The sequence below is a fragment of the Myotis lucifugus genome, unplaced genomic scaffold (genome assembly GCF_000147115.1).
Source record: "Myotis lucifugus unplaced genomic scaffold, Myoluc2.0 scaffold_21, whole genome shotgun sequence".
Classification (NCBI taxonomy): Eukaryota; Metazoa; Chordata; class Mammalia; order Chiroptera; family Vespertilionidae; genus Myotis; species Myotis lucifugus.
The window spans coordinates 1,126,591-1,148,725 of NW_005871069.1; the positions used below are offsets into that span (position 1 = coordinate 1,126,591).

The window sequence follows — 22,135 nt, forward strand, 5'->3', positions numbered from 1 at the left end:
TTGTTGTAGGTATCACTGGGAGGAATTGACCTCCAAGCCAATTAGCTGTGAGGACCCGCTGTGTCTATAGTGGAAGAACTTCTGTGCTGGAGACACGCTTCTAGGGAAAGACTTGCTTCAGTGGGGCTTTGGTGCTCACTAAGTCTGCCCCCTGAGTGTGTCCCTTATGGATCTGAGGAGCTGTAATCTGGATGTTCCCACTCTGACCACTGGGTACACTGGCTCTTGGATCTCTAAGGAGATGCTAATTTAGCCTCTTCCTGAGGCTACCCAGAAAGAGCCCAGCTGTGAAGCAATGCAAGCTGCTGTGGGCCCTTGGGCCTTCTTTTGGAAGTTCTGGGTCTGTCTGGCCCAGCTGCAGTTTGTTAGGTAATTTTCAGATTGCAAAGGGCCAGGCCTTTCATATGCAAAAGCCTCTGCTACAGCTTGGGTGAGGCGGGGTCTCAGGGGATCAACAGGGTGGAGCAAGCAGCTATGGCTGCTCCTCAGTCCTACCCTAAGAGGCCCCAGGTCTTAGTGTCCCGGTAATCGTTGCAAGCACCTCTGAGAGAAAGCCGCCCTCAAGTTCCGACCATGCCAGACAGTCCAGTTTCTCCCTGTATGAGTCTGGATCCCCAGAGACTTTCCCGGAACTGGAGTTCAGAGCAATCAGGAGCTTGAGACTCCCTCCTGATTGAAAAAGACAACCGTGTCCTCAGTTGCCAGCCCTTTCCACGTGCGCCTCCATACCTCTGCACTTTACTTTCACACCTCCTCTGAGTCTCAGTGTGCTTTTCTCTTTCCTTCTAGTTGTAGAATTTCCACTCAGCCAGCCTTCCTGTGGTTCTGGATGATGTCCGTTTTGTCTTTTAGTTGTATTTTTGAAGTGGTTGTTCGAGGCAGCAATTTCTGGTGTTTACTTATGCCACCATCTTGGTTTCTCTCCTCAGAATTCTTATAGTATGACCAAATGTTAAGATCTAGTCATCATTGGAATTATGAAAATAAAGACAGAATTTTTAGTTCATTTGTACAGAGTCTGGTTGAAAGGGTTGCTAAGCTCTCCAAATGGAATACATCTTGGCTCAATGTTCACAGATATCAAATACATAGTAAATGAGGAAGCTGGTAGAATGTTATTATGGCCAAAGAGGAAGAAATGTCACACAGCTATCAGTTTCTGATTATGCATAAATAATGATTGCCACTACTGGGATAAGGTCTAAGCTGAAGAAATCAAAGGATCTTCTAAGAGAATGAGACCATCTGAAATCTGGGTACACGACTTATGAAGGGAAGTCAAACATTTTTGGTATTTTTAAAAGTGCCATATCAGAGTTGCTCATTTAGAAAGAAACCAGATAGTGTTTTCAAGGATATGACCTATGTTGGAAAATATACTGAGGTGTAGAAGTCAGAAGATGAACCCAGGCCTTCCTTTAGTGTAAGACTTCTGCACTGAGGGAGCCATGTAGGCAGGAGACCAGAACTTAAGTTATGAGTTGGAGTACAAAGTAATAAGCCAAAGGGTTAAGTGGACTGGGACATATAGTCCTGGATATAAGCACAACAACAACCCTTATGAGAAGCTGAGAGCTGACAGAATCCCTAAGCTTATTAGTAATAGTCAATTTACTCCTGGGCTACCTAAGACTTATGAGATTAATGGTGTAAGTCAAAGCAAATATAGTTTTTGAGATTGAACAATTCCTTCTGTTTTGTTAGCAGAGAAAATAGAAAGGTAAGCCACATTTTTTCCCCCCAAAGCCAAAATTCATGACAATGATGATTGCATCATGTGGCAAATTTATGAAGTTAAACTTTGATAAGTAGAGATCAGTTCTTTGGTATTCTCTACAAAAAATAATTCACAAAACAATTGAAGAATATAACACAATATAATGCTTAATGGCAATTTTTAAAAAACTGGAGTTTCCATGAAAGAATATAAGCACACATTTCTATTATTTCTATGCACAGATAGGTTAATAGATTCACTGTCACTTTTCCAACTTTTATTTTGGAGCTGGTAGTCTGTTTTAAAAAAATTAACTATTTTCCAATTACAATGTACATACAACATTGTATGAGTTTCAGGTGTACAATCTAGTTATTAGACATTTATATGCCTTCCAAGTGATCACTCTGAAAGTCTAGTATCCATCTGTCACCAATCATTATATTTATAATATTATTGATTATATTTCTTATGCTGTACTTTACACCTCTATGACTAATTTTTAAAATAATTAATTCATTAAATTTATTGGGGTGACATTGGTCAACATGAACATATAGGTTTCAGGTGTGGGACTGTGACTTTTTTTATAACCAGAAATTTGTGCTTTTTAATCCCTGAGCTGGTGTTTTTATTAGAACTTGAGAATTTAGTGAGGAAACTTATTATAATAAGTTAATTATTAAAATAAGAAATTGTTTAGAGCAAGTATATTTAGATATAAGATTGCTATTAATTCTATCAAAATTCATATTATAAATTTATTAAAGATATGAGATCATCTGGGGTAGAAAATACATACACTCTGCAGACATGAATTTGGTTAAATCAGCAATGATGGGGCATTATTGAATAAAATATGGATGGTTATAAAATGTGTATGAATGGTATGCCATATTATTAAAAATACACACCTATGTTATATAATAAACTAGTCTCAGTTATTTAATTACTTGAAGAAAAATACAGAATTAAGTATTTTTAGGTGAGGAATTTTTTGCAGCTGGAGTCTCATTTTATAGAATGTGAATTTTCATAGAAGTTGTAATCCTCATCTGGTTAATTTGCCTTAAAATTCAAAAGAAAAACTGCATGGGACTTTGATACTTAGTGTAACAACCTTTAGTAGAGAAAAATTTTAGGTGATTCTAACTAAAGTAGAATTCATAATATGTACTTAACACTTTTTATAACATCTACCTGAAAACTGAACTTATTTTAAAATAACACTAGTTCTCTATTAGATGGGAAAATTTTTGCAATATGTGTAATTTTGTGGGAATGAATAGAAAATGAGCAACAGCAAAGTACACGAAGAACTTTTCATGTTCAGATTTGACTGATGTTGCTATATAGTAAATTTTATATTTGTGTAAACGTACTCCACCAATAATGAGGTCAGTTTGAAAAATATATTGCTTATAACTGAATTAAATCAAAATGAAAAATTTTACAGTGATTGTTAAATGCCAAATTGAACTGATCTCATTAAATGTGAAATTCAAGTATATTTAGCCTATTGCCTAAATTTTAATACATGAAAATAATGAGATATGACCAGAATAATTGAAAAAGTTGCTTCTCTTTCTTTCTTTTTTTTTTTTTTTTTAGCAGTTTCTCATTTCACAGTTTAGATTTATTTTTTGGACTCTAATGAAATAGCTTAGCACATGAATATGAGGTCTGTGGTACTGCTCAGTTAACAGAATAAAAGCAAACATATATCAGCCTGTGTTGCTTTACACAAGTATTTTGCTCAAAATATTTTCTTAAGGGTGCTACTTTTGTGTGCAGGTCAGCATTCACAAAAAAGGGAAAGTTCATTAAGCACTCTGGGAGAGGTGCAGCTGCACGTGATATACACAGATGGAGCAGTTTTATAGGAGGCTCCTAACTGAAAACAGGCTTTAATTCTGTTCTTGGAATACCCACATTGTAGGCATTTCATTTATTGCTATTCTGGCTCTAGGCTAGCAAAGTTTCCAGAAAGGCAGAAGAGCAAGTCTGCACTATTTTTGCTTCCTATGGAAATGAACGCATGTCATGTATGGTATCGCTTCCTCCTTTCCCGCAGGGAATTCCAAATGGAGCTCTCCACAAGCCAAGGAAAGCATGCCCACCCCTCCTAGTTCTCAGGTGCCTTCTAGCTAAATGTAGAGATTCACATTTAATACTTACTGCAAGTGCTAATGGTTTCTTAATCCTGTCTATTATTATGTACTAGAGGCCTGATGCACAAAGATTCATGCAAGAATGGACCTTCCTTCCCCTGGGTGCTGGCATTGCCTTTGCTCATGCCAGAGCTGCCTTTCCACCTTCCCACACTGCTCAGAGGCCCAGAGTGGCTGGGGCAGTGTGGAACAGTCAAATTAACCCACCATCTTTGTTGGGTTAATTTGCATACTCACTCCTGATTGGCTGGTGGGCGTCATGAAGGTATGGTCAATTTGCATCTTTCCCTTTTATTAGTGTAGATTATTTCAGAAGGATTTTTTTTTCTCCAAACAAAAATAGTGACTTTAAAGTTTACTTGGCCTAACTGTGTACTCCTCACTATAGCAATCCAATGCTTATACCAATCCCTAACATAAATCAATCTATAGTTGTCTACTTTTTCTAAACATTGGAGAAAACTGAGGCATAATGAGAAATGGTATGCTGAGAACTATGTGCACATTTTAAAGCTGCATTGTGGTGGGTGAATGTCTGATAAGAGAAAATAAAGACTGAGACTGTCTGCCACAATGTCTCATTATATTTTTAAAGATGAAGATGTTGTGGGGAAAATTACCAGTGTTTGGAGTAACCACCCATTTTAGTGAAACATTTTAAGAATAACTAAAATATCCTATAGTTAGGTAAAATTGGGTAGAATATCATTTGTTATCTCCAGCTGAGCTGACTAGGCTACATGCTCTTTAAGGTCTCTTCAATTCAAAGTAGATTTATGATTTAGAAAGGGTTTGATTTCTTTGTATCATTTGAACCTTCAGAATATTGTGTTCTTTGGGGGTAAATTGTGTAGTTGAGAATACAGAACACTTACATATATAACCCACTGGATTGTGAGGCAAACTTGTACTATTGTTCATTTCTTTCTAAAATCTAATTGAAATCTGTGATGTTAATCTAAGCCAGTGGTTGGCAAACTCATTAGTCAACAGAGCCAAATATCAACAGTCAATGATTGAAATTTCTTTTGAGAGCCAAATTTTTTAAACTTAAACTATATAGGTAGGTACATTGTTATTAACTTAATTAGGGTACTCCTAAGCTGGCCTTTGCTAAAAACGTCCTCAATCTGATTGAGGTACACTCGTCTTGTATACTTGTTTCGTCTATCTCCTTTCGTTCATCCTCTCTATATGTCCAAACCATCTCAACATACCTTTCTCAATCCTCGACACTACATCTTCTTTCACTCCACAACGTTCCCTAAAATTAACTTAATAAACTTTACTTAAAGTTTTAAGTCTTAGTTAAACTATAGGTACGTTGAATAAAACTTGATATCATATTTAATAACAATATTATTTATTGATAAAATTGAATTCCTTACAATTTACCTTACAATATCCATAAAATTAAATCATGACAATGACTGACAAACACTAATGTGAACAATGGCCTTGCATCTCCTTGGAAAGTTTGGGTAAATCAGTTTTGTATGTTGTTGTTTTTAATTTTAGGCACAATTCCAGGTTCTCATCAATAAGATGACTTTTCAATTTACTCTTGATAAGGTTCATGCTTGAAAATGATTGTTCGCATAAATATGTAGACCCAAATAAGGAAAGAACAGCAAACACTAGTTTTTTCAGTTGATTATATGAGTCAGGAATACTATTCCAGGTGTTAAAAATCAACATATCTTCCTTCTCTAGGTCTTTCAAAGCAGACCACTTGTGCTGTGAACTAAGTTCACATTTGTTTTTCTCCAATACTTCTATATTAGCACAAAGACGTCCAAATTTCCAGCTCCGCAGTTCTTTGTTTTTTAAATCCAGCAATTGCATTTCAAAGTTGCCAATGTCAATATTAAAGGGAGAAAAATTTAATTCTGTTACAGTAGCATTGAGAGTTTTTTAAACAAAGGCTAACGTCGCTTTGCTGTTTCTGAATTCCTGAAACCTGTTGAGAAAAGCTTCCCTCATATTTAAAAGTGTTGTTTTGAAATAGCAAATGTCAATATCAGAATTATTTTCTTGGCGATGTTTCAACAGGCTTGAAAGTGAATCAAAGTTTCTCTTTCAAAATCTTGAGCAAAAAGAGATAATTTGTTTTCGAATGAAATAACTTCTTCTGACATCGAAAAAACTGTGTTTCCTTTCCCCTGTAGTTTACAATTAAGCTGATTTAGATGAGAGGTAACATCTACCATGAAATAAAATTTTTGGATCCACTGATCGTTCGTTAGTTCTGGATAGTGAACACCCTTCTCAAGGAGAAATGCTTTAATTTCTGTTAATAAGGAAGCGAAACATTTCAAAACGTTTCCTTTTGATAACCAACGTATCTTGTTATGCAGCAGATCTGTGTACTCACTCTCCATTTCAACCAAAAATTCTTTAAATTGGCCATGATTAAGAGCTTTAGCTATAATGGAGTTGATAATCTTAATCACCAATTCCATAACTTTGCAAATTTCTTCTGAAAATGTCTGTGCACAAAGCGCTTCTTGATGAATGATGCAATGGTAAGCAAGTATCTCGTGATTAATTTTTTCTTTCAAAATAGCAATAAACCCATTTCTTACTCCGGTCATACTTTTCGACCCGTCTGTTGAAATTGAGACAATTTTATAGAGTGGAATATGGTGTTTTTCAATGCACTCAATTACAGCATTTGCTATATCCTCTCCACGTGTTTGACCTTTGAGTGGCAATAATCCTAAAAGTTCTTCTTTAGGACCTGTAGATGAAATAAATTGTACAAAAAGTGAAACTTGAGCTATATCATTTATGTCACAAGACTCGTCAACTTCTATTGATAAAGCTGAAACCAATTTAAGATCTTCGACTTGCTGGTTGGTTATATTCAAAGACATTTTGACTGTTTTATCTTTCACTATTTTAGCAGAAAATGGTAACTCTTTAATTTTTTTTAGAATATCTGCTTTGTTCTTGAAATCCCGAAATAGCTCTTCGGATGCATTTATAAAACAACTTTTTATGTATTCGCTGTTTGTATATGGTTCTCCTCTCTTAGCAATCTCTTGACTAACCACAAAACTTGCAATATTAACATTGTTGGAAGATTGCATCCAGTAATTAAATACAGAATTTGATTTTTCTTGACTCTTCTGAAGTTCCTCAACTGCTTTCTTCCTTGCAACACCGACAGGATATTTAGTACTAAATGACACGTGTTTAGTTGTAAAGTGTCTCTCCAAATTTGATTTCTTGTTATGCGCCAATTTTTCCTGACAAATAAGACAGGTCGGAAGGCCATTTAAGTTTTAAATAAACGTGAAAGTCTCAGTCCATTCAACTTTATATTCACGGTTTTCGTCTTCTGTTTTTCTTTGCTTCTTCTTTGTAGCCATGCCAAACAGGGCACCTAAAAAAATGTTTCATTTTATAATAATAAAGCCACCAACACAAAATAATTACAATTCTTAAATTGATGACAAAAATACCTGTAGGATTTGCAGCTGGTTGGAAAAATACAAGTAACTTTATGCTTTGAGTAGGTACTTTTGTCACCCGCACGCGATTTACGGATGCGACTAGCACTAACCACTGCACAACGAGACTGCTGACTGACTGGCTCACTCAACTCGTGCATAAATCACGTGCACTTCCCCTGCACTGCGTATCCTGCGGCCCGCCTGCGCCGCGTCTCCTGTTGCCCGACCCACCGACACCCCCCACTTCTTCTAACGCCACTTCTTCAAAATAGACTTGCCCAGGCGGAAAACCGACTTCTGCGCATGGGCCACAAAGTTTCAATCGCACTGTACGTGCGCGCCCACATGTGGTATTTTGTGGAAGGGCCACACTCAAGGGGCCAAAGAGCCGCATGTGGCTCGCGAGCCGCGGTTTGCCGACCACTGATCTAAGCTGATTTTTTAGATTTTTTTCTTATTCAGTCTTCAGCCAATGTGGACAATAAATAGCTGATTACCACAACAAAAAATGCTACCTTTTGTTTTGTTTGGCTTTAGTAATTAAAATGATAATCTCTTGTCTCAGAGAATAATGTTGGAGATTGTTATTTCTATTTGAATCTGCAAATGAAGCTCCCTGTTTCTACAGGGAGGTAGGTTCATTGCCATGCTGTCTGAGACCAGGGATTGAGAAAGAAGCTGGAGGAACACGCCTTGGAAGCCCATCCTCAGATCACTGGGTGCTGCCTCTGAGCGATGCTTGAGAAGAAATATTAGAAGAGCCCCAGGACTACTTGCATCACACTCCCTTCCCTGCAGAAAGAGGCAAATGGGAAACTTTGTTGATAACATCCCCAAGAGAACTTCTTCCACTTTGACAGGGACTAATGCAGTAGGGAGACCATAATAATCGCATTGAAGCAAAGCCCTTGCTTGCTGAGAAACGGTAAACAAACAGCACAGAATGGCACAAACAAGCACACCACTTCTTCCTAGGATCTGCCATAAAGACGTTTGTACTTAGGCATCCGGTTACTACTGAGTCATCATCACAATGGAAGATTGATTTCGGGGTGAAGATACTTGGAAAAGCACCTGAGAGGTGGTTTACAAAGGTGGCATACAAAGCTTCAGAGCATGCTCTTTAATGGTGCCAAGCGTTTTTCTGGATTCTGTGGCATCATAGAACATAGAGCTGAAGGAACACTATGTAATGAATGTGATGTATGGTGGGACTGACTGCTTAATCACCGTTAGAAATATTGTAAAGGACGTTACCAGTTAAATGCAAAGACATTTACTTAGTACCTATTTTAGTGTTGGGCTAGGGGATGTACCAAATAAGTTTAATCAGACTTTTTAAGTAGATAGCTACTGCTCGTTCTTGCCTTTTGACAAAATTAGGTTCCAGAATCATGGTAAAGTAAAATGTGGCAGAAAGAAAACCTAACTCATCTTCTTCTCATTTTCCATCATCAAAAGTATTCATTAAGTGTCTCTCAGTGCTAATATGTTAAAGCATATTAAAGAAGTTATGATCAATGCTGAAATATTAATGATAGATCTTAAACATGCACATTTAGCAAAGGAATGTTTATAGTACGTGTCCTGATTTTCACTAGGCATAAGACATGTTGAGAAGGTGGTAAAGTCTAAATTATTTCAATAACCCATGCTGAATGTTATTGGGGACACAAACATTTGAATTATGAAAAGGTCTGAGAAGACTGTGGGCTTATTCCTAGGCCCAGGCCAACAAATTGCTGTTCATGACAATGAGGACTCCTAGGAGCCACAGAAGCCTGGATGCTGGCTATCAAAGGCTGATATTGAGGAGGATATAATGAAGGGCACACTATGGCATCCCTTAAGAAAATATTTTATATAAGTGGTTGAAATGCTCAGCAAATTCTGCCTGGCATCAGCTTCCCCACCTCCTTAAGCAATCAATCAGCCAATCAATCAATCAATCAATCAATCAGTGTTTGTCTAGGAGGGCCAGACATGCAAACAAATAATTCCAACCCAGTATGAAAACTACCTGACAGATGAATGGCTAAGGAAGGTGGAGGAAAGATTGACTGCTCTTTTGGTATAAGAATGGGGGTAGTAGGGAGTGTTCCAAGGAAGAATTCATGTAGAAAAATCTTCTTAAGTAGGGTATTAAATAATGAGTAGGAATTCCATATATTTTGTCAATGTAAGATCCCAGGACTACCTACATCAGGACCACTTCCAGAACTTGTGAAAAATGTTCTTGGGCGCAGGCTAAGACCTACTGATTAAGTCTCTGAGGCAAGATAAACTTCAGGACCACTGTCCTAATGTCTAAGTAGGCAAAGGTGTTGCTGGTAGTAACTCCCCTGCCTCCTTTCCATTCATCAGCCATGGCTCTCTCTTTGACTGTGAAGGCATACTTTCCAATTTCCTGCTCATAATTACCTCACAGGGATAGCATAAGTAAAATAAAAGGATTTTAAGCAAATGTTAAAAATTACTCAGCCAGGAGCCAGCCTACCATTGTGGCCAGGTACATTCATATTATATTAATGTTCCCTGGTACAGTACTGAATTCAGTAGCTGGGAGTCCACAGTCACTCACCTGTCAGAATGGACTTAGTTGGAGCAGGGTCCTGGGGGCCCCGCCAAGCTAGTCACTGACCCTCTAGTTACTGAATCTTATGAAGGTCCTCAGGCTGGGCAGGGTGGCTAGGTCAGGAGTTGGAAATGGGGTTCCTGGAAGTTTCAGGACATCTACTACTTACCAGCCAGTATGAAGGATTTCTCTATTTTGATAATTGGTACAGGACCAGTATACCAGCTGAATATTTTCCTGTATGTACACAATAAAACAGAAGACTATGAGATAGAAACACAAAGAGTTCAGTAGATGTTTATATTCTCCATTAATTGAGGGTTTAACAATATCTTAAGAAAAAAAGCACAGACAACTATACGGTGTCCCCAAAATGTATACATACACTTTGGTATTAGTGCAGTGGTTCTCAACCTTGGCTGCACATTAGAATCACCTGGGAATCTTTTTAAAATCCTGATTTCTGGGCCTCATCCTCCAGAAATTCTGTTTCTTTGTTATGGGGTGGGGCCACAACATTAGTAACAGAGAAACAATTTCCGGAGGATGAGGCCCAGAAATCAGGATTTTAAAAAGATTCCCAGGTGATTCTAATGTGCAGCCAAGGTTGAGAACCACTGTATTAGAGGGTATGTATTATCGGTTTACTTTAAAATTTTTGGTTCATAAGAACTGGACTAAATAAAAATACTTTTGTTCCCTTTAAAGTTGATAGTCACCTTTACAGCAACCATGTTATAGCACTTATATTAATAATCTGAACTGTATTCGTTGATTTTGGAATGGATCAGAATATATTTCTAATCCTCTAGAGCTTACTGTTGGCACAGTTTTGTTGCTGTTGTTTAATCCTCACCCAAGGATATTTTTTCCATTGATTTTTAGGGAGAGTGGAAGAGAGAAGGAAAGACAGAGAAACATGGATATGAGAGAAACACATTGATTGGTTGCCTTCTGCATGGGCCCTGGAGACTACAACCACTGGATGTGCCCTTGACCAGAATCAAACCCAGGACCCTTTGATTTATAGGCCGACACTGAGCCAAACCAGCTAGGGCCCATTGGCACAGTTTTCACTGAACCTTTCTTAGTTTGTGCTGCTGTAACAAAATACCATAGGCTGGGCAGCTTAAACAACAGTTTCTTTCTCACAGTTCCGGAGGCTGGAAGTCCAAGATCAGGGTGCCAGCATGGTGTGGTTCTGGTGTAAACCCTCTTCCTGAGTTGCAGATGGAGACTTCTCATGTCCTCACATAGCGGGGTGTAGGGGTGGGGGAGAGAGGGAGAGAGAGAGAGAGAGAGAGAGAGAGAGAGAGAGAGAGAGAGAGAGAGAGAGGATGCTTCGGTCTGCCTCTTCTTATAAAGACACTCATGTCATCCTAAGAACTCTCCACCCTCAAGACTTCATCTAAACCTAATTACCTCCCAAAGGCCCCACCTCCTAATTCCATCATATTGGGAATTAAAGCTTCAATATGTGAATTGTGGAGGGACACAAACATTCAGTTCATAACAGAGCCTTTACACCTTGATGTTGCTCTTCTCTGAGGCCTGAACTCAGGCATTCAGTAGATCTAGAGACTAGGAGAGTTCCAGGCACATGATAACAATTCTTGCTTTCTCTTCTGAGCTCCTGCTGTAATAAGTCTCCCAGGTCAGTGTCAGAATTCTGGACATTCTTTAAAGCTCACTAATATCATGATGCTGGACTTCCACTGGCTACTCTCCTGAAGGCAACCGACATCCAGGCCAGCTGAGCATCATCTCCACTGTCCTTCTTTCTCCACTGTCCTCCCTCTGAGTTTGCCCAAGTATGACATTAACTCTTTGTTGATGGAGGCAAGATTTAAATAACTACATTAGGCTGTGACAGGTATTTTGTCACATATCGTTTTTCATACCAAGTCATTAGTTACGTTATCAAGGCCGATGCTTCTCAAAAAACCATGTGCATGGGAACCCCCAGGGATTGGTTAGAGCTCAGATTCAGGGTGTCAGTGGGGGAGGGGCAGAGAGAGCTCAGTTTCCAACAAGCTCCCAGGGGATGCTATTGTACTGTCCAGGGACCTACTTTGAGTAGAGGGGACTGGACAACTAAATAGTTTGGGCATAGTTGTAACTAATTATTTTATAGCTACAAAGTTTGTATCACATATTCCAAATTCAGAGACTTTTTAAGAGCTTTGCAGCTTCTCACTGCTTTTCAGAAAGCGTTTTAAAACCACTTTGTAGTGTGCTTGTGGAATTTGCTGTGCAGGGGAAGATGTAAACCATTAAGAGGTTCAGTGTTTTGCTCAGTGAATCTAAGTTCAGATCTCTGAACTTGCCTTACAACCCCTGGGACTGCACCTCACCTTGGGAACACTGAGCTGTGAACCTGAGCCAACGTGTGCCAGCTCCTGAGCCAGCCCTTGGTGTGTGTGGGGCGGGCGGGGGGAGCGGGGAGGACCGGGGGAGTTGAGAGCTGACTGGTTACTGGGAGCAGGAGACAGGGAGATGGGGGGATAAAGGGAACCTAATGTAAACATTAAAAAGCACACTGAGAACACCAAGTGCAATGAATGCTCATGAAACTGCCCGCAGCGGGAAGAAATCAGTTTTATTAAGTGATGAAAACCACTGTAAACTTCTTGTGAAAACATTCCAAGGTTTGGTGTTGTGTAGCATAAAAGAGGAATTTTACTAAGTAAGATTCATTTTAATCAAACGAACATCAAGGAGCTATAATTCTATTTATACCTGCATATGAAATTGGTTATTAAGGCACGTGCACGCGCACACACCCCCATTATACTTTCATAGTAACCTCCACATAGTTTCTGAAGTCCTTAGGTGCTATTCTGGTGACAAATCCCATGAAAAGCTTGACACGACACATGGTGCTGTAAGTAACTCAATGCCCTGAGTCCCCCTCGTCTGCTCACCTCCATTTCGGTGGAGGAATTAAACCATTTCCAATGATCAGATTTTGTTTCTAATCCTCAGCCCTGGACATCAATAGGTTGCCTCCGCACATACCTTGATGGGAATTGAACCCTCAACCTGGGCATGTGCTTCGAATGGGATCAGGCTCAAAACTTGGGCACATGCCTGACCAGAATCAAACCAGAGACCTTGTGGTGTAGGGGAGGATGCTCCAACCAGCTGAGCTACCTGGCTAGACCTCAATTCCTAGATTTGACCAGGAAGCAAGGCCGAGGATTGGCTTTTTGACTGGCTTGCTCTCCCTGGATGCCCTTGAGATCCCTTAGAAGGGAGGCATGCATTTTAGGGCAGTGTGCCAGTGTATCTCAGATTCATTCCACATAGGTGTCCCTGGGTGGGGGTGAGGAAGAGGCAGTGGTTAATCCATCTGGGAGAGGATTAAAGACCCTTGCTGGTTGGGGGAGGGGAGCAGGGATTAAGAGAAACACGGAGTCTCTAGTGTTAGCACTACCATTTAAAACTGTGGCCCACAGAGCAGCCTGGGTGGTAAGGACTCAAAAAAAAAAAAAAAAAAAGGAAAAGAAACAAGTGATAGGAGCTGTAGTTGACAGGGGCAGTGGCTCTCAAACCTTGCAGCACATTGGAGTCAGTAGGGTGTTTGTGCAGGGGTTTGGGGGAGGAAGTAAAAATACCAGCGTCCAGCCCACCCCATCTTTAGGGGCAGGACTCAGGCATCACCAGTTCTCAGCTGCCTCCCAGGTGGCCAAGAGTTAGAGCAAAGGAGAGTCTGCAGGGAAGGTAGGGGGATGGCGCACAGGCCTGCAGGCCAAGCAGTCACGTTGGCAGTTTGAGTGGGAAAATGAAGGGTTACACAGCAGAGGGCTCAGTGTTTTCTGTTTGGGGAAGACAGAAAAGGTGATAGTGAGAAGGAAATAAAAAAAATATATCAATCCATTAGTAGGCGTCTGAGGTAGCTCATCCAATGGGCATAGGATGAGGAAAAAAATAAAACCTGTATGATCAAAGGACCTAATATGACTAAATATTTAGGTGAAGATTCTTAATTGGTTCCAAGTTATTTCTAACTTGCTATTTTAAAATCAACAAAGATAGGCTTGATAGAAGGATGGAGGAGAACACGTATTGTAAATATTTGTAGCTCTGGTCCGTAGCCTGTCCCCTGATGGTGGCAGGGCAGATATTAGAATCCCATCACTCCCATAACTCCCAGCTCGCACACACCTCCTCAGGACAGAACCTGCAGCCCGCATGGTCTGGGGTATAACAGGGGGCTATCGGGACAAGGAAACCCGAACATGTATTTAAATGAAGAAACGTGCATAGTCAGTTAGAAATAACCTGATAGAGTCCATTTGACGAGAGCTGCTCTCCCAGTGTTTTTTGTTTGTCTGTTTGTTTTGGTTTTGCTAGGGGAGGCTTTGTTCATGGTACTGCTCAATACATCTTATAATCAAAAGTAAAATTACCCATGTGTCTGCACTTGGCAGATTGTCCAGTTAGACTTTTCTGAAGCAGCACCTTTAATTTCAGGCCCTTCCTCGCTGTGCTGTCTCCTTGAGGAGTCCTGTTTCCCTGGTACATGAATGAAGGGCTGTCCGGGTCATAGTGGGCACATCCAAGGCTTTCGTTTGCCCCGAGGGATTATTTTTCTAAGATGGCTGTTTGATTATTCTCTGCTTTCAGCAGTTGGGGAGGGTCCACTTACTGAGGTTGGAGGTCACGGTCAACCCTGTCCCTTTCTGGATTCAGTCAGTCGGATCCTGTCCTGCCTCTTTCCAAGCCAGTCCCCACAGGCCACCGCACAGCTTATGCTGCATGAGAACGCCTTTCCTTAGCCAGGGACTGACACAGAATTTGAGTGTGTCCTGAAGATGAAGAGAAATAGGGTTATTTTATAAGTGAGCTCTAAAATTATCTTCCCTGCTCAGGCAAGGAAATGTAGTTTTAATATTTCTTATGAAAATTCCTCTTTGGATTGTTTTAGGCTCTATGCTTTCCTCTTCCCCACGAGGAGCCTAATCAAAGTTGAATAAACTCATTATAAAATGTTATAATTGTGTTTATACTTATAGGCATTAGGCTGAAATCACCAAGAGGTGTTCATCTTGGCATCTTCATAAACAGTCACATGGAAAGCCCTCAGCTCAGGGTAGGTAGTTACTCTAGTCATGTCCCATTCTGATGTCAAGAAAACATTTTCTGCAGCAACTAGAATCCCACAATGAAGAGAGGTGGCTGCAAAGAAGGTGAGCATCGGTGACGGTGACAGGGATGCGTTTCTGATGGTGCCGGGGGTAGTCCTGCTTTTCCAATGCAGCTTCTCCGCGATGCAGCTGCTGAAAGGATGCTCTCACAATGAGGGACCACTTCGAAAGCACTTCTTCCCTTCTTGGGTTCAGCAAGCATTTCAGAACTCGGAGCCCTTGTGTGGTGCTGGGAGAGCAAAGGCGAAGAGAAGGTTTCAAACATTTCCTTCATGCTCCCTAAAGACGACCTAGAACACTCTCTGGCTACATACAGCCACTGAGGATCCCAGGCTAGGAAACCGCACGGACTGCAAGGAGTAGAACTGTGTTTCGGATACTTGGGCACTTGGGCCAAGTCCCCTTCCCATGTCATTCTCAATTCCCTGATGTATTATAAAAGGAATGGCTCAACGGTTACAAAAGGAATCCATATGCAAATCTCTCAGTGATTACTAAGTGAGTGAATAATGAGTGAATTTAGTGAACTGTGATCCTCCAACTGGTCTGGGTTATCAGTGTGAACTTAGCAGAGGAAACTGTCTGAATCTGACGTGGTTTTTATCACTGAACAGAGGATGGCAGAAATCCTTACAGAAACATCATGTTTAATGGCATCATCCTGTCCTCTGCAATCAGTGGAAAATAGGTTTAGTTTTTGACAACTAACTAGATGGATCCACAGATGTGCTTCCTATTTTAGCAACTTCCATATCTAACTGGGAAACACAAAGTAAAAACTCTTCATATTGAAGTTGTTGTCCGGACACAGAAAAGGAGAAATACAGCCTGTTTTTTAAGAATCTCTTCAGTTGAAAGTTCCTCTAGATGTCAGTATTACATAGGGAAATGAAAGTATAAAAGACCGAGGCAATGGATAAAGACCTTACATTATTTAAATGGTAAAACATGTGATATATAATTGGTGGAAAAACCAACCTCATTTGGAAGTTGGTTGCTTATGTTCCTCAGGATCGAATGGCAGCTTCTCCTGTGACTCTAGTCAGGCTGCTGGACGCAAAGAACGCTAGGCCAGTTTGTGGACATTTGCCACAGACACTATGGACAGCCTTAGAGGCAAATGCTGATCCATCATCACTCCAGTCTTACAACCAAATTCTGAATTTTACACGTGAATGGATTGAAATGGACTGAAACACAATGGTTGTCATTACAGAGTCCACTTAGGCATTGACCATCATGTTCCTGCCATCCAGAACAAACCCAGAAGCACATGGGCTATCCACCAGGAGTTTTCATTTTGAAAGAGAAGCATTTGAAGGCACAGTTATAAAGTAGCTTAAGAGAAATTTTTTAAACTATCCCTTTTTACTAATTTGGACATATTTTCAAAATTAGACTTAAATTCTCTCTCTTGCCTCTCTCCCATGTTAATTCTAATCTTTTGACCAATAAATATTTCTTCACTCTACTAATTTGTTTTTATTTATACCCTTCTCTCTTAATCTTATTTTTATCTCCAGTAGTGTTGGCTGTGTGGTGGATATTCAATAAATATTAACGGTATCTACCTAGACAATTTAGTAGTTGAGAACACAGATTGAGTAAATAACTGAGTTAGAATCCTGGTTATACCATTTCTGGACTATGTAACCCTGGGGAATTACCCAACTTCATTATACAATAAAGTTAATAGTATCTATCCCAAAGGTTGCTATGAGGACTGACTAAGCTAATAATGTAACAAGTGTAGAAAAGCACCTGGTATGCAGTCAGCGCTTGGTATATATTAGTCACCACTGTCATCATTATTATCACTATATCTCAGTCTCTGGGGTAAACACCAGGAATTCAAAGATACACCAGTCACCAGTCTTTTTGCCCATTTGAGGCAAAAAGGAAAAAAAAGTTTAATAAAATGTTGCAAGAGATACCAGGCTTTCGTGTGTGTGTGTGTGTGTGTGTGTGTGTGTGTGTGTGTGTGTGTGTAGGCACGCGCTGAGTGCTGTGCAAGCTGAAGGGCATTTTTCATGCAAAGAAAGAACTATGCATCCATCACCCCTACACTTTGACTTAAAAGAGAAAGTTACAACTTAGGCTGCAATGTCTAACTTTGTTTTAGAACAGATTTACTGAGCACGCCCCTGTGTTTCAAGGTCCCTGTCAGAAAGATGGAAGTGCTCGACCTATGGAGTTGCCCTCTGGATTGTTTAAAAGCGCATTTGCAGTTTGTCTTGATGTCTGTGAGCTGCATTTACACGGCGTTTCATGCAGTCAAGTCACCCTGAGGCAAAGCTTGCCTCTTCCCAAAGGAAAAAGACTGGTTCTTTGGATATCTGTACAACTTCATTAATTTATAATGTATAACTTTAGAATTTGGGATAATTTGGGTGGATTGGTTTACCTTTTATGTGGTATTTAAAAAGGGTTTGCTAAGCTAATTCAGAGAAGCCGGGACTGTGAGAAGAATGTTTATCTGCTTAGGAAAAGGGCCATCTGTTCTAAGCGATGTAAAAGCTCCATTTATAAAAGCTTACTTTAGTCTTCTACTTTCTGGTTTACAAAACCAATCACATAGGTCCTCTCATTTTTTATTTGATTGAAATATGAACCACATCAAGACAATATAAACAGAGGTCGAGGGTGACTTGAATATTATCAATATCCTTTAATCTGTTCACAAAATTGGCCTTCTTCTATAAACAGTGCTAGAGTTTTACAGGATTTCTTTTAAAATAAGGAGTTCATTTGTCTTCTAATACTGTAGTCTATATAGAGTTTCATTAATTCAGACTGTTCTGCCCTCTAAATACTATTAATTTTTTCCTGTGTTTTAATCTCATAATATATGGTTCTCAATCTGGGGTGATTTCACCCCCAGGGGACATTTAGCAATTTCTAGAGACATTTTGAATGTTGCAACTGGGAGGAAGGATACTATTGGCATGTGGTGTAGAAGCCAGAGATGCTGCTGAATGTCCTCAAATGCTCATGGCATTCCCCACAATGAATTATCCAGCCCACGTGTCAGTACTGCTGAGGCTGAGAAACCCTGATATGATGTGTAACCTCCATGACTCAATTGTGTATCCACAGGCTAAGGAGAAGGTGTGGTCATATCCCAACCTGAAAGAAATGGCACCTGTCAAAGGCAAGAGGACATTGGCCCCCACAGGTAACAGCTTTAGAAGACCAGATATCTATGGATAAAGAAAGTTCTGTTACAAAAGTCAGGTTGCTGTTGTTCTTATTTAGAGGAAGTTACACATTCCTAAAGCCCCATGTTGGGAGAAGTGCTGCTTGAATACCTTTATTTGATTGGCTTTGGGTACTAGTTAGCAACTAGAAAATCTTGGGGAACCCAATTGTTAGTTAGTTGGTCATATTCACGTATACTTTGCTTTTCAAAAACTCGTATCTGCTGATAAAGACAAAGCTGAATAGGGATGCCATTATATAAAGACAAAATGATATTGATCATACACATCCTCCATTAAAGTATTTGTGTCCTGTGGTGGCTTTTAGAGAGATCTTCTCAGAAGAATGAGCCTTCCTCTGACAAAGAAAAGGTTAAAAAACTCCACAAGGAAAATGCTGAGAAGACCAATGCCTCTCTAGTTCAGAGAAGTTTGTCCACATTTTATGCAAAAAGACCACAAGACAAGATAGAAGATTTTGCTCTAAGAAAGTCCATAGAACCAAGAGAAAATACAGGTGGAAGAGACATTTTATACACAGAGAGACTGTGTCGACAAGCACAGAACAGTGCTGGAGATGATAAGCAAGCCACTGTGGATAAAAGTGAATGTCTAGTGTTCAAAAGGGAGGAAAATGGGCTTCATTCTAAGGAAGATACTAATGAAAGAGACCCTGAGAAAAAAGGGGGATCATCTATTGCAAGTGAGACAGTGATGGACAAGTGTTCAAATATAAAGCAAAGTGTTGATAAAACTAATGGTGATCAGTTCTGTGAAAGGTAGGGGTAAAAACATTATACATCTACATTGTTGTTCTTTATAGATATACAAGAGGCCCGGTGCACAAAAATTTGTGCACTCAGGTTGGGTCCCTCTGCCCAGCCTGTGCTCTCTCACAGTCTGGGTCCCCTCGGGGGATGTCCACCTGCTGGCTTAGGCTCACTCCCCCCGGGGAGTGGGCCTAAACTGGCAGTCAGACATCCCTCTGGCAGCCTGGAAGCCCTCGGGGGATGTCCACTTGCCAGCGGGGAGCAGGCCTAAGCTGCAGTCAGACATCCTTAGCGCTGCTGAGGAGGCGGGAGAGGCTCTTGCCATCACCGCTGTGCTGGCAGCCGTCAGCCTGGCTTGTGGCTGAGCAGAACTCCCCCTGTGGGAGCACACTGACCACCAGGGGGCAGCTCCTGCATTGAGAATCTGCCCCCTGGTGGTCAGTGTGTGTCATAGTGACCGGTCAGATGGTTGGACACTTAGCATATTAGCCTTTTATATATATAGATGTGCCATTGCAATTTATGGCCATAGCAAAAGGATAGCTGAAGTAAGTTTAAAGCAATGGTTTAGAAACCAGTATTCACCTGTGTAGATATTTTTTGCCATGTTTTCTTTCCATTACTTTTTCTTCATGCCTGTAACATGTTCATGCATTGTATTATTTTCTAAGCCTACTACCAATGGAAAGACAGAATAATGATTAATAGTACTCACATCAATCAATATTTTTTAAAGATCAAGTAAAATTTTCTTATTTTTAGCAATATAGAGCACATCCTTCCTAAGATCAAGAATTGAATAAGGATCAGATTTATTTGTAAGTTAAATCTAATTCTTCAAAAGTTTACCTACCCATTTAAGCTTAAGAAGTTGCCTATTTCCCTCCAAATATTGAGAGGATTGAGTAATAAATAGATTACTGCATCATTCTTCACCTGCAAAGTTTCGCAAATAAATGCAGGTCATTATGTAGCCAATTAATTATCCTACGTTATGTTGACCCACAGATCTATTTGGAACAAAAAGAATGCAAACATCTGTGGTCTTTTTTTTTCTAAATTGGTTTAAGATATAATTCTTATTTCATTTTAAACACTGTATTTGAAATCTAATCATGGAGAGGTCTAATTTTCCAAGAATTAAACATAAACAGTTATGTTTACTAAGAAAGTCCATTGCTGGGAAGGTGTGCTTCCTAAGATCTGGAGCTGTTGCAAACTGAAATTAGGTCAATTCCTTCACCAAGAAAGGCTTACTCTCATTGCTGTGAAAGTCCACAAAGATTATTACTTCTTTTATTATGCTTTAATTTAGTCATTTCTCTCTTTTATAAAGGAAGGAAGTGAAAAAGTGAAGATCAAGTTAATTATGTATTCATGAAATGACTGTTTTTGTAAAGGGTCAATGGAATAACTTGGGGTCCCAATGAAGTCATTGGGGAGATTCTCTGGGATCCTAATTGCCTACACCCATCATTCTGGCACTCAGATTTGATGGGGAAGCATACTGCTCCATTTTATCCCCAAACACTGACATCACAGCCTCTCTGTCACAAAGCTTAGGTCTCTTCACCAAAACACCACTCTGAGGAAACTTTAGTTCTAAGAAATTTGACCACCTAAACGTTTTCTTCCCAAAACTTTGAGAGTTGCAGCTGAGGTTTATTTTCCAGGTGTGTGTCAGCAGTGTAAAAGCCATCTCCACAGCACGAATCCTCAGAAAATCAGCACTAGGACCCATTTTCCAAAGCGCTGAGCAGACAGGGCATGCTGGCAGTAGTAAGCAGAGAGTGGTGGAGGAGCGTGTCAGCAAAGAGGACAACAGAAAGAGCAGAGTAGATGTTGCGGGACAGGTGAAGGATGCACACTGAGAAGGACACAGGAAACCAGACCAGTCCAGGGGAACTTAAAAGGCCAAACCTCTGGAATCTACTGGAATTAAGACCTCCAGACAGCAAGATCTGGTGACTCCACTGGGTAGGAAACAGCTTTTGTTTCAACCTCTAAAGCTTCTTAACTTTTTCAGCAAGCATTTCAGACTAAATTTAACTTATCCCAACAGCCTGAAGAAGACATTAGGCTGTGTTGATGCCATTTATGTTTGTAACTCTACCACTTTTTCTAGTCTGAAGAGAAGAATGCCACTGAGAGAATTTTTTTCATGACTTCATTTTTCTGCATATTTATGGTGTAAGAGGTGAATGTCCATTTCAAATCAGATCCCCAGAGACTTATATTACCTCAATTAAAAATATTAACACTTGGAAAAGTGCCTAACACAAGATAAATGCGTAAGAATTATTTGTTGAATACATGTAAATATTTGAAAGCAAAGTTATTATCTATTTACCTCTTTTGTATCTTTTGTATGCATGTAAGCAGGTGTGTGCAATAGATGAATAAATGGGGAAATGAATAGGTTTGTGGCAAGCAAGCTGTAACAGCAGCAATCATGGAAAAGTGAAAAGAATATTGGGAAAATGTAATTTTGTATTTCAGAATCAATCTTGAGGTGGACTAGAGTTTAAACCCTTAGGCTAGAAGGTAGAAAGCAGGAGAAATTTGAGAGCTGTGGAATATATACTTAGCCAGTTTTACTGGGCATTTTATTTCCAGCCAGAAAAAACTCATATTTGTGCCTTAAATGTCTTAAATAAAGGCTAAAATATTTTGGAAAGTAATATGTAATAATCTCAAATATTTTAATGACATAAAGGAACTTTTCACTTTTTTCTCCCTGCTTTAATTAAAATAATGGACTAGATTTGTGGTACTTAAAAATATGGAACAAACAATATCTCATGTTTGAACTTAAATGACCATAGGCTTGGAAGTCTAACCTATTTGGACTGTACTGTGGTTGGAGATTTTCAACTATGTTGATATTTCTAAAAGTTGTCCTGAAGATGGTATGAACCAGAGGTTAGTGGTCCTGACATTCTTTCTCAAAGATGTCAGGTGTCACCTTCATGAATCACAGATCATAATATGCAATGAAAAGTTATACTCCCTGGATCATTAGGAATAAAACAGATGGCCTGCTGTATTTTATTATTAAATGAGCAAAATTTCACTCTGAGGCCCAATGCTTGGTGCT

At 39.7% G+C, this 22,135-nt stretch overlaps 1 protein-coding gene across 1 annotated transcript in view; it reads left to right on the forward strand.

The window, feature by feature from the left end:
- The window catches only part of MYLK4 (myosin light chain kinase family member 4), an 80,677-nt gene that overhangs the window by 43,123 nt on the left and 15,419 nt on the right, over positions 1-22,135 (forward strand). The window contains exon 2 of the mRNA XM_023751368.1: positions 18,168-18,246. Within this exon, the coding sequence (XP_023607136.1) occupies positions 18,168-18,246 (79 nt within the window). The remainder of the gene's footprint in view (positions 1-18,167; positions 18,247-22,135) is intronic.